Source organism: Cygnus olor, chromosome 1 (genome assembly GCF_009769625.2).
Source record: "Cygnus olor isolate bCygOlo1 chromosome 1, bCygOlo1.pri.v2, whole genome shotgun sequence".
Classification (NCBI taxonomy): Eukaryota; Metazoa; Chordata; class Aves; order Anseriformes; family Anatidae; genus Cygnus; species Cygnus olor.
In genome coordinates this window covers 75,981,907-75,994,303 of record NC_049169.1, presented here as the reverse complement: position 1 = coordinate 75,994,303, position 12,397 = coordinate 75,981,907, and the positions used below count along the sequence as shown (strand labels likewise).

The 12,397-nt window shown below is 38.1% G+C and overlaps 1 protein-coding gene across 5 annotated transcripts in view; it reads right to left on the bottom strand.

The window, feature by feature from the left end:
• ITPR2 (inositol 1,4,5-trisphosphate receptor type 2) overlaps positions 1-12,397 on the bottom strand; it is a 268,838-nt gene that overhangs the window by 116,329 nt on the left and 140,112 nt on the right. For all 5 annotated transcript variants that reach the window (XR_005816274.1, XM_040545169.1, XM_040545170.1 and 2 more), the window contains 3 exons: positions 7,500-7,690; positions 6,524-6,666; positions 4,403-4,511 (listed from right to left, as the gene is read on the bottom strand). Coding sequence is in view for 4 of the 5 variants with exons in the window: in XM_040545169.1 (XP_040401103.1) it covers positions 4,403-4,511; positions 6,524-6,666; positions 7,500-7,690 (443 nt within the window). In the remaining variant the exon portion in view is untranslated. The remainder of the gene's footprint in view (positions 1-4,402; positions 4,512-6,523; positions 6,667-7,499; positions 7,691-12,397) is intronic.

Sequence of the window (12,397 nt, the reverse complement as noted above, 5' to 3'; positions counted from 1 at the left end):
ATTCCTTTTGAAAAATTCATTCAAGTTTTCTCAACAGCTGCACATGAAAAGACACATGTTCTGGCATAAAATGACCAATAGCCAATAGTGGCAACATCTGGGAAGTTTGTAGTGAAAAAGAAGCTGTACTAAATTGCACATGTATATTTGGTGTTGTTGCTGAAAACAAAGAGGGGAGGTTCACTTACATTTCAGAACTAAAGTGGAATACAGAAATGTTAACACTCCAAACTGGAAGTTTTAATGGAAATTCTATGATTTTAAATCATAAAGCTGGTGCAAATGTATTAAGAGAATATTTTTCAGGAGTTTTTCCAGGAACAAAAAACAAAGTGAGAAGCACAACTAAGTATTTCTGACAATTAAGCAGCTAACACAGTCTTTGTTCTGCTGACACTTAAAAAATACTCAAAGTTTTCAATTATTTATACTGTAGTTCAACACCTAAAGCAGTAAAAAGGTATAAAAACTTCTGCAGCACAAATAACCCTTACTGAAGCATTCAGTCTATTTATGACTATGTTTTATCTAGGAACTACCATTTGGCAGGATATACGCCCTTGGATTCTGCTATATTCTCTTATGCACTATGATCTATTAACACTGACCAGCCAATAATGTTACAGTAAACTTGTCAAATACGCATGTTATCAGAGAGAGTATTTTTTTCCCAGAGATGTTGGCCTCATTTAAGAACAATTGGGAAATCAGAAGGTTGTACGTGCCCTAACATGTACATGCACTAACATGTCAGCAGCCAGAGTGGGCTGAGATGTTGCTATAAGAGCACACCAGTCAGAGTTCAACAACTTCATCCAACTCACTGAGGGTGGGTTTAAATTAAGCTTCTGAACTCTCTTTGAAGCAGCTGGGAGCACTCACCTCTCCTAGCCCACCAGCACTGTTGTAGGGACAGTTGCTTTCAGCAGGGCAGCAAGATAATGTTAAGATTTTACTCTGCTCCAGTCATTTGCAAAGTGTTATCTGTGGCCTACATCTCTCAGGTGCTTTTGGAAATGTTCTCCATATCCTGAAACACATATTCTGAGGTCTACAGTCAGCATTCACAGAGAAATTAAACTGAAATCAAGCACTATGGCAAAGGTCAAGAAAAAGACTTGAATAAAAATTTCAGAAATTCTAGACCAAGTTCCCTCTGTTCTTGTAAAATGGGTATAAAACCCACCAGCAATAAAAAACCTAAACAGATGGAATGGATCTAGCCCAAGTGTAGTCCTTGCAGTCTCTCCTGTTTCTCTTCTTAGACAGTCAACCTAAAGTATACTTTTATCTATACCACAGTATAGGAAGAGATAACTGTCGACTTCCTCCACATACTGTTTCACCCAAGTGCCTTTGCACAGTTCTGGAAGAGTCTGATGTAAGAGAGAGAGGCTGTAAATCAAGTTTCATTCCAGTTAGTTACCTAATCAATACAAATAGGATTAGGACTTAACACAGAACTCCAGGGAGAATGTGATAATCACCTGCAATTACTTATGAAAGCCAATCAATGACCAAGAGGTTTAATGTGTCATTTATATACCTTAAATCAAACTTCTGAAGTTAAACTTTGATTCCTAACGCAATCAGATGTTGCAGCACTAAGCAAAACAACGCACAAGCAAGCACTGCCTCAAAGGCAAGCTGCAAGGACAACTAAGGATGGAGACAGGAAAGCACAAGCAGCACAGCCCAGAAACACACCAGTAGAGGGAGGCTCAACAATATAGTTGACTCGAGGGAATGGATGTGGGAAGGACTGGGAAAAGGCTTACAAACAGTGAAATAAGCTCCTAAGGCTATCTTTTCCTACTGTTCCTTCAACAAAACAAATGGTAGTCAAATGAAAGGTAAGTGGCCAAATGAAAGACAAAGACAACAGAAGACCAGGTTCCCAGACCTGGATCTTAACTGTGGGAAGTAAAAGGAAATAAAGAGATGGTGAAATTTTATTTCATTATTTCTTCCAGGTTTCTTACTGTGATAAAGTCTGCAGTACCAGAGGTTTACCATTTCTGTCAAATTTATCACACAAAATACATTATAATGGATGAATAAAAAATTCAGGCTCTCTGTCGGGGAATCATGTGTCCCTATGTAGCTTTGTTCTGGTGTTACTGGTAAATATTTACTTTAGTTTTTTAGTATCAGCATAACACAATTGAAAAACATTGCAGGCAGTGACATCACAGTTCAAAAAAAGTTGGAAACGCTCAACAGGCTATTCATTGTGCTATTTTTGCTATTCTGAAGGCCATATTGTGAACAATGACTCATAAGAGTAGAAAGCCAGAGATGCGCATGCAAATCATACAAGCTTGCTTACTCATTTATTTGTTTGCACTGACTCATTATGTGCCTCACATGTAAAATTTATGGGATTCAAGATACAGCATGAAGGAGAAATTCTGTATCCCAACCAGCTCTTCCATCCATCATGCCCTTGCCGCTACTGAGATGATGGAGGTAATAAAGGGGTCTGGGCATACACCACTTGATGCCCCCTCCTGAGAAACAGAGGCTGGGCTGGCTGGGTGAAGTGCCCCTACATACCAATGGAGCACAATCCCTCTGGTGGCTTCACTCAATCTTAATTTATCAGCATCCACAACTGGGTACAAAGAGCAATTAGAACACGAAAGGTTTTTTGTTTTGTTTTAGAAGTCCTATGTTGAAGCATTGCTTTTCTTCCCCCTTCCCCCCCCCGTAGTTCTGAGATGCTGTTAACTTTTGATGGGTCAACGCAACTGTTTTGGAGAGGTTTGGCACAGTTCTTCATAACATACAGTTAGAAAACCAAGTAAGTTTTTCCATGTGATGCAGTGGGATTATGGACCCAGACAGCTATCAGAGTAGGAAAGAATAATAACTAAGAATAATTTCTGCTTCACCTGTGAAACTCTTGTCATAACATTAAAAAAAAAAAAACACATCTTTCTGCCCAGGCCTAACCACATTCTTCTTTGAGCTAGCTTATTTACAGGAGATGAAGAGCAGGTTGGTTTGCTCTGTGTGCTCTGGTTGTCTCTGTATAGAGAAAGGCTAATGTTTTGCTATTTCGCCTTTGTCTTCATTTCACTGTTCTGCATTGAGATTCTTTTATCCTGTCTAGCCTGGGTGACATGTTCTTATGTCCATATGCTGAAATCAAAACAAATAGTATACAGTCAAAACGAAGACAATGTGAATGTTTCACATTTCTAATATATGGCTCATTTATCATAAAGAGAAGAGAGCGTCTTGCTACCTTATCACATCATTTGACAGGACCAAAACACTTAACTGTAAAAGTAAGTCTCATACATTCAGAAATAGGCATAGACATCTTAGTCACAAAAAAAAGAAATATTTTTCTTCATGTTAGATTAGGACTAAGCTTGATTCTCATAGCTTTTATATCTGAATGGCGGATAATTTTGCCAGGTACGATAGTATGAATGAGCACTGTTACTTAGACATGTCAAAATATTTGGGTGTAAAAGCCTAAGACAGTGAAACAGTGTGACGCTGGGTTGTGATCAGCATATTTTCTCAAAATAAAGTGAAACCCATGAACATACTTGACTAAACATGTCAGCTGTGAACAAATGAAAATAATAGCAGGGAAAAATTAGGTAATAGTTCTGTGATTCATATTTTATAATGAATAATACTGAAAGAATTCGGGGGAATACTAAGAAATATGGACAAGAAACCACACAAAAGGTACAGGGATCAGGCTTAAAACTTTTAGAAAGGGACAGCTGAGATATAAATCTGAATCTAGCTACCAATATGCAAAGGCACAAGGCAAAATGAAGTAAGTATTTGAAAAAGTTTTTGTGAGACAAAACTGGGTAACATGAGGAGAGGGAGGAGTGTTAACAGGGGCAAGAAAAAATTAGACACTTTACAGAGTACAGACTATGTCAGTTCTCCATAAAACTGGCAACTCTGTTTGAACATTACATATTTCTGTCACACATTTATGATCCTTAAGTATATGGATTACAGAAGTCTGGTACCACAGGCAGCAGGGAAAAAACTGTACACTTGTAATTAAAAAAACTTATGTTTTCAATTGATTATATGCTACATAAAGTCAGATGTCAGACCTGAGGACTAGTTTCCAGAAATACAGGATATTCAATACATAATGATCACATATACCAACACTTGCTACTGCTAATTCATTGCTTTAACTCTTGTAGAGTCCCTGATACAAAATTATCCATGTAAGGCACATAGTTTCTTTTGTTTACATCTTACTTTCTGTCTTGCCACATTGTTTCTGAGACACCACATCATCTTTAAAACATGTAAGAAATTGAAATCATGTCATATTCTGTTACTTTGCTAGAGCCAACATTTTAATACCATGCAATTAGTTCTATATTTAATAGTAAAATGGTAGCAGTACCTCTTCCGCAAAGTTAGTTTTCTTGTCAAGCATTTCTCGTAATGTCTGAAGAATTTTAATGCAGAGCTTTTCTTCTTTCTCCATTAGCTTCTTTGTGTGATTAATCAACCTTAAAGTAAAATATTAAACCTTAAAGAGCATTGCACATTGTTACTAAGCCATGCTACAATTTCTTCATGCAAAAATCACCTGTCGCTATATTTTTCCTCAAGGAAATAAAAGTAGACAAGAGAAATCATAATTGAAAAAGGAAATGGGACTTTCAACATGTTGTGAGTTTTTTGTTACAATTTGTATATCTTCTTGCCATACAGAAGGCAGAATTCTACATCCACTTTTTCCTGAATGATTCCAGATTAAGATCCAAACTTGCTCTTTCACCCTTTCTTTATCTATTTAGAGATAAGCATGCATTCATCTTAACATTTATTTAAAGGTAATTAGCGTTCACCATACTTGTTGAAATTTTAAAAGCTATAGCCTTTATTACAACTTCCAACCTCAATGGTGTTTATAATAATATTTATCATATAATTAGCAAACAACATCCACTCAAAAGGATCCAGAAGGATCTCCAAAGCATTCCTAAAATTTTACATGGAGTCATTCAGAAATGCAGTTATTTGGATGAAACATAACCATTGTTTACACATTCACACAACTTTACAGGACTGTTTTAAAGTCAGAAAACAAGGTATATTTCTGCCTCCAACTAAGACTATGATGGGAGTTTGAGTTTTAAATCTGCTTAAGCAGAAGAAGCAGAATGCCAGAAGTCTTTCAGTCTCTGTACAGAGCAAGTCCTTGCATTGCTACTGTGAAAACAGAAAAGAGGAAGAAATCTGAAGGCCTTAGACTGGTTTTCTTCCTTCAGTACCAGTGTTGACTTACCGTTGACAGGACAGTGTTCTTCATATTATGGCCTATGATCAGCACACAGCAAAGGCACTGTGGCTACCCATTTAAACAGACCCATTAACAATCCTAAATTACAGACACCTAAAGCAGGGTTGGGAGGGATGACATTGCATCATCTGTAGCACAACAGAACCAATTATTTAAATTACTGCTAAGTTTGTGTGCTAAGGCCATCCTGGACTCACTAGAAACACCATGCAGGACTCTCCCATGGTCATGTTAACCAAATTCATGAGCTATGAGTCCAAAAAAAATCAGCTCTCAGGCCTGAAGTGCTAACAATATTTTTTGAAGAGTTACATCTTTATCTTACAATATCCTGCATATCCTGCAAAACATTCTTTGCCATGGAAGTTAATTAAATACAAGAGAAACCTGTTTATTGCATTACAGAGGCCACATTCAGCTGCCCTAGACTTCATTTGGTGCTGACTTTGAACATGAGTTTGGACATAGGGAATGGGATGGGACAAGCTCAGAATTTAGTTTCATTTTTCCAAACATATAAAGTATATTCTTATAACGCTACCTCTGCAGAATATGCAGAAAGCCAAGGAAACAGGCGAGCTGCCTAATGTGTCCGTTTCCCTCACATTACCTCTGTTTAAATTAGAGTTTCTCAAGGGCATAGAGGGCATCTCACTAGAGGACTATTAAAATATATTGAACATCTTTATTTCAATGCACAAACTGCAAATTAAGCATCTAATAATTCAGGATCGGATGAGGTGCCAATGAAATATATTTTAAAAAGAGCTGTTAGCAGTTTAAAATAAAAATCAAAAGATTTATTTGCTTTATCAAAAAAATAGCACTGCACACCCTACTTCATTATGAATTCTTGAAGATTCTACCATGGGAAGTCCAAGTTTCTGCTGTCAGTTTGAAGAAACTTAATAGCAAAAGCAGCCCATTAAGAAAACAGAAGTAGGTTGTGCCTGTCAGAATCATAACAAGCTACTAAGATTCAATTTCTAGGCAGACAAGTCAAGTAAACCTCTCTCCCTACTCCTCTCCAGACTCCTAAACCTCCAAGAACCATAAAACATGCAGCCAAAGACCTCAATTTAAGCTTTCAATATGAACTCAAGACTCCTATATGCTTAAGTCGCTGTTGAAAATCAGAGGCGAGTGCTGTTGAAAATTTTACCTCCCTCTCATCTTTTCCAAAGAAGCAAATAGGTCTCTCCTTAAACCACTTACTTGGACATGAAAGCACCACATCTTATCCTGGCATCGCTCCCCTCAGGAAAAAGAAGCTCTGGGCTGTGCAGCACATCAACCAGCACCGAGAACTCAGCTTGCATCATGGGAGTGAACTGCTGCTCCAAGGAGGACACTACATCCTAGGAAATAAAGAGAAATGTCACTACAGCTGACCAAGAAAACTAGAAGAAAGTTGCTGTGGAGCTGCAAAATACTGTGGGCTACCTGACCCATTTCTGGCACTTGTTAGCCCAGGTTACAGTAAAGCAACCTCATTCCCTTCTCCATGTCATTCCTCAAACTGGGTGAGGAGGGGAAGGTGCCCATTACTATTCATGTTGCTATTCTCTTTCAAATTTCTCCTCTATAGTAATGCCTCAGAAACACTCAGGAACAGTCAGGATGATGATGTGCTGGAAAAACACTGTTTGTCATATATATGATGTTAGTATATCACCTGAAGTGTTGCTTCCTGCGTATGTAGGGTTCCTCCATTTTTCTGGGTTCTGCTGTTTTCTTAGTCCATAAACACTTGATGTCATTTAACCACTACATGCAGAAGGTGATTTTCATCTCGTAAGTAATCTCCAGTGACACAGACCTGACATAATGGCTCCTATAAAGCCCAGTACCTCTCTCCGCACCCCAAACAGGACAATGACATGTGACCATGACATGGCAGAAAGGAGATCCTTCTCTGTGGATCACTTTGGTGTAAAAAAACACACTTCCTACCCCTCTCTACCGACTTCTGAATTCAGATCATGAATCAAAAGGCCCTGAGTGCTGGCTTCACTTTGAACAGACACCAAAGAAGAGCTGAGTCCTCTGCTCCTCCCACCTAGAAGTACAACGTTCACTGTAATCCAGCACTACAAATGCGATGAGTCTCTCTCTGGTGTTTTACCCACCTGGCCCATATTAGATAAATACACAGCCATTACTAGCACCCAAGCCATTTGCTATTTTGTACCTGTAGTTTTTCTATTATATTTCTGTAATCCCAGGCAGGCCCACCAAGAGCTTCTTTAAAACGAGGTCCACTGCGGGCTGACATTCTCCACCCCATCGCTGCCCTCTGTACCATGTTAGAGTGACTCTTCATGAACAAGGTGTTGACCTGGCTATCCAAATCCACTGGAATTGCAATCCCACGGTTCTTTGCTTTAGAAGGAAGAAAAAAAAAAAAAGAAGAAATTTACAGTGGGAAAAACTTCAAAATCTTCTGCAGATCATGGCATGCAAAATCCTGATACCCTTGAAGTTGGGGGACGATAGAACGGGGGTTGGGATTTCACTTCAGTGGGTTTTAAAAATAAAGATCAAAACCTAAGCTGGTAAATATCAGCTATACTCTAGTTAAAGAAAGTGAGCTGTACCACTTAAAATGAGATGAGGATCATTTCCAGTACATATTTTCATAGGTACAGACATTTATTTTATTAAAGCTTTTTTTACTAACTCATAAAAAATCAGAACCATGAATATTAATAAGAGTAACAAAAAGAATACACATTATTTTTTCAACAGCTGGTTTTTCCTGTATTCAGGAGTAAATTTGAAAGATCTTCTTCTTAGTCGACATACGCACATTTAGCCAATTTATCCCAAGTGCTGTTTATTGCTTTTCTGCCTATTTTTGTTGCAAAGTCCTTGAGAAACCAAGTGCATACAAATTAAATGTGAAAGACCATCTCTTCTTTTCTCTTCCTGCAGTTTCCTACACAGCCAGGGTTGTTAAGCTATGGGATTCTTGGACATCACTGCAATATAACTGATAAACAGCTACAATTGGCAAATCCAGATCAATATTGTGATTTTTTATTTATTTATTTATTTTAAGACTTTGAGGGTAGGGAGGAGGTAACAAAAGACAGAGTATCAGAGAAAAAAACTGGGGGACAACTTGTTCCAATTCTTACAGTGCATCCACTATTAAAGTACCATTGCATACTGAACTGTTATTTGAAAAGAAAGTTTGAAAGACAACGCTAGAAGGTAACTGCCTTTTCCTCTATGAATATATTTGTACTAGCTGCATCTCTCCATTCCATAGAACCATAGATTTCACTGGAGATCAGTGACATTCTTCTAAGGCTCAGCATGAGATGCCTGAAATTCAAAAAATAAACAAGGTATTGATGCAGCAATACCTCTATTTGAAAGATTAGGTCACATTTACAAGATTAGGCTTTATATTCTACGTCTTTTTGTTTAGTTTCCATGGCACTGTTTATGGTTAATAAACTGAGAAGTTGAGTGGGGATACAGTTCATTTGGGGTTTTCTACCATAAGCTGATAGTAACTGACTTTCTTTTCTTATTGAAATGCTTTTTAAAAAGCATTGGCCCATATTGAAGTTCTGCACATGTCATTTCTGTAAGGCATTTCCCCACTGCTCTGCGGTAACACGAGTGCTTTGCATAGAAGTGGAAGGCTTCAAAAATATTCTACCTCTCCCTCCCATTTCTTAAAACTTTAGGTCCTGAACTCATGATGTCAATAGATGCCCTTCTTTCCTAAACAGGATATCCATCAAAACCAACAGGAGTACATGCAAGCACAAAGTCATGCATATGGCTCTGATGAATGAAGGCTCGTGTGTTGCCAAGCACAGTGAGTCTCAGATCCCAGCCAGAAACTTTCCTTACCCCCAGATACTACACTGTAATGCCAACATTTATAATAAAATTTAAATTGGCTGTGAAAACTCAACCCCTGTCTCAGACTACAGCAAGCATGCTGTCACATGCATCCTCATCCTTTGAGTACCTCCCACTGGTGCAGGGTGCCCTCCTGTCCCTGGCTCAGCAGTGCCTGTGAAGGTGTATCCTGATGCAGAACCGGAGCCTTCAACTGCAGATTAGGGTGCTTAACTAGGATGGAAGAAAGCTCTCCTATTCTATTTCTGGTAAGCACTTACTTTTAAACAACTTGACACACAGACTTAAAAAAAAAAAAAAAAAATTGCTTAGGTCAGGATGGGATGACATGTTTCCCAACAACCATACATGAATCATCATCATCAGAAGCACAGCAGTTTCGACACTGGCAGTTGATTTTTCCTTCCCATTCTCTACTTGCTTTGAAGGCAAGGTTCTGGATTATCATGAGGAAAATACTATGTATGGCTGGCCATTACTTCTAATGACTGTTTTCCATGTTACTTGACTGGGTTGTTTTTCAAGACATTTGCCCTGTTGCTGCTTACTTTATTAAAGAAGTCCATTAAAGTTCTGCCAGGGTGGTTGGGGTGCTGTGGCTTATTAATGCAATTTATCGTGTCCTAATGTCAATCACTAGAATGTTATCGGACAATGCTTACTTCTCAATTAAGTGGCATGTATGCAGAATCCTGATATACAAAGGAATAAATTTAGCAATGGGGAGCACACTGTTCAGAGGAAAACCCGGACTTCTGTAGTCCTACAGATGCCATTTGAAGTTAACAACTTCCATCAATGTCTGAGTAGCAGTCAAGGACTATGATTGTTCAAAGAGTTGCAGCTAATTAAAACTATCACAAAGAAAACCAGAGAGAGAAAAAAAATACTCCTTTGTTTTGAAAACAGTTCTTATATGTATAATTCCATTTGTAATTAAGATTTGTATTGGTTGTCAAAGGGCACTGTTGAAGTCTAAGCTGTAAACAAAGCCTTTGTCGTCTTCTTTCTTTGCAGCTTGTAGAAAGTTTATCTTTCATTTGTTTCACATTTCATTATTTAAAACAACATTAAACAAATTTTTACATTTTGGAAAGCTGGTGAACAAATGTGAGCATAAATATTTATTTTTAATTTAGGTGTTGTAGGCTGCTTTCCTCTTCAATATGTGTCAATCTCCCTTAAAGTATGAACATGAAATATTTACAAGCATGTTTATTTTTGTTCCACTTAGAAATACTTTTGGACAGAACTCAAACTTGCAAAGTAGGGTTAGAGCTGGTAGACAAAGGAGATAAGAGAGGGTAAAATTCTGTCCTTCTCTGACTGGGAAAAAAGCATGCTACATGCCTGTATGTAAACTGGTACAATGGGTACCCAGCAGGATACTTACCATGATGGACTAGAACATGTCTTCAACTAAGGTGGAAATCTGCCTTGAAGTGGAGGTCACAGTGCCTGCTTATATACTGCCTAAATCCCAGCTAGGGCACTCTGCACAGGGCTAGTCACACCCTGAATATACTATGCTGTTTTGCCAATGCCAGAACAACGTGATTTGCTGGGAAATCCTTTGCATGACTAACTCTCTATCTGATGCTCCCTCACAATTAATTCTATTGGCAATAACTACAGCTGAGTCAAGACAATTGAGCAAACAGTACCAGCAGAAATGGTAAGCAACACAGTACCCCAAATTCAGTCAGGCCACGGCTTATGTTCCGTGCTGGATGGTTCTGGGCATACTCAATGCCCCAGCAACTTTCCTCCCCTTTCCTGTTTCAGCTATGAAACCGTACTGTGAGATAGGGACCCAAAAGAAAAGGTGAATATTAACGATGAGAATCAAGTACCTAAATTCAGACCTCTCTCTATGAGCCATCTGGGCTCTATAGAATTCCCAAGAGCATTGTCCAGCTGCTAAGTGAAGGGCTGAAATGGGCTGTATTTTGTTGAATTACCTGCATGTAAGTCTTTTCACAGAATCACAGAAATTGGAAGCAGAAGGGCTTATTTCACAAATTCACTCCATTAACTTTGGTGGTATTTACAAAGTGCTACAGTATTTAGTAGCTTAGGTGGTATTTACAAAGTGCTACAGTACTTAGTAGCTTCATGGTATTTAGTACATTTTGCACTACTTGAAGCAATCCCCAATGTAGGTTTTATGGGGGACACACAGGGGTTTCACCCCTCAGAATTCCTCAAGGAGGAGTGGGATATACAATTTGGGTCACAAAATACCCACAGCTGCACCTAGCTGTGAGTCCCTTACTCTCCTTGCATTTTACACCCCTCCTGTACCCCCAGACAGCTCTCATGTTCTACCACACTCCCAGTTGTCACTTAACAGAGCGATGCATATTTAGTTCAATTAATTTTGCTCCATGAATCAGTCCCTCCAGCTTCTTAACCATTTACTGACTACTTAACAAACACATTTGGATGGAGAGACACTAATGCTAGCAACAGCATGACTTTTTAAGGAAAATAAAAGCTTTGTGTAGACAAGACACAAGCCTGCCAATTTTGTACCCTTCACATGGATGTTTTTTTCCAGCAAAAAAATCTATGCTAAAATATTTATCAGTCTGTAAAAAGATCATCATTGAATTTTTCTTGCAATTAGGGAAACACAAACAGTTAAAATAGAATAAAATATGGTTTTCATCTGAAATGTATTATTCTTGCTGTCAAAAAAGTAACAACAGGATAATTATCTTATTTGAACTAAAAAATGAAAATGAAGGTCTAGCTTTTTATAAAATGGGAAAAAAAAAGACTTAAAAACTCAAATGTGAAAGGAAACAAAGTATTTTCAAGGCTGAAAAAAAAAACTGTTTCAGGAAAGTTCATCAATGTGGACATAAAACAAGTGTGATAATTCCAAAGCAGCATGAAAATGTAACCTAGATTTCACGTTTAATGTTTCCTATTTGTAATTTGACAGGGAAATGGAAAAGTTTTTAAAGCACTTATAAGCATGGTCAAGATGCATCACAGGAGGTTTTTTTTTGATTCTGTACACCCTTAAAGGGGTAGCAGTGAGATGAAACTGGAGAATAAACACAACTAGAATGGACTTCACCCTATAGACCATTTGCTCTTCTTGTTACAGAGAATCCACGTTCTTTAAACCCTTTTGAAAATGTATTAAGCTTCATTTAAAACAAAGCTGCATTTTCTGACATCCATCCTCCCCACATT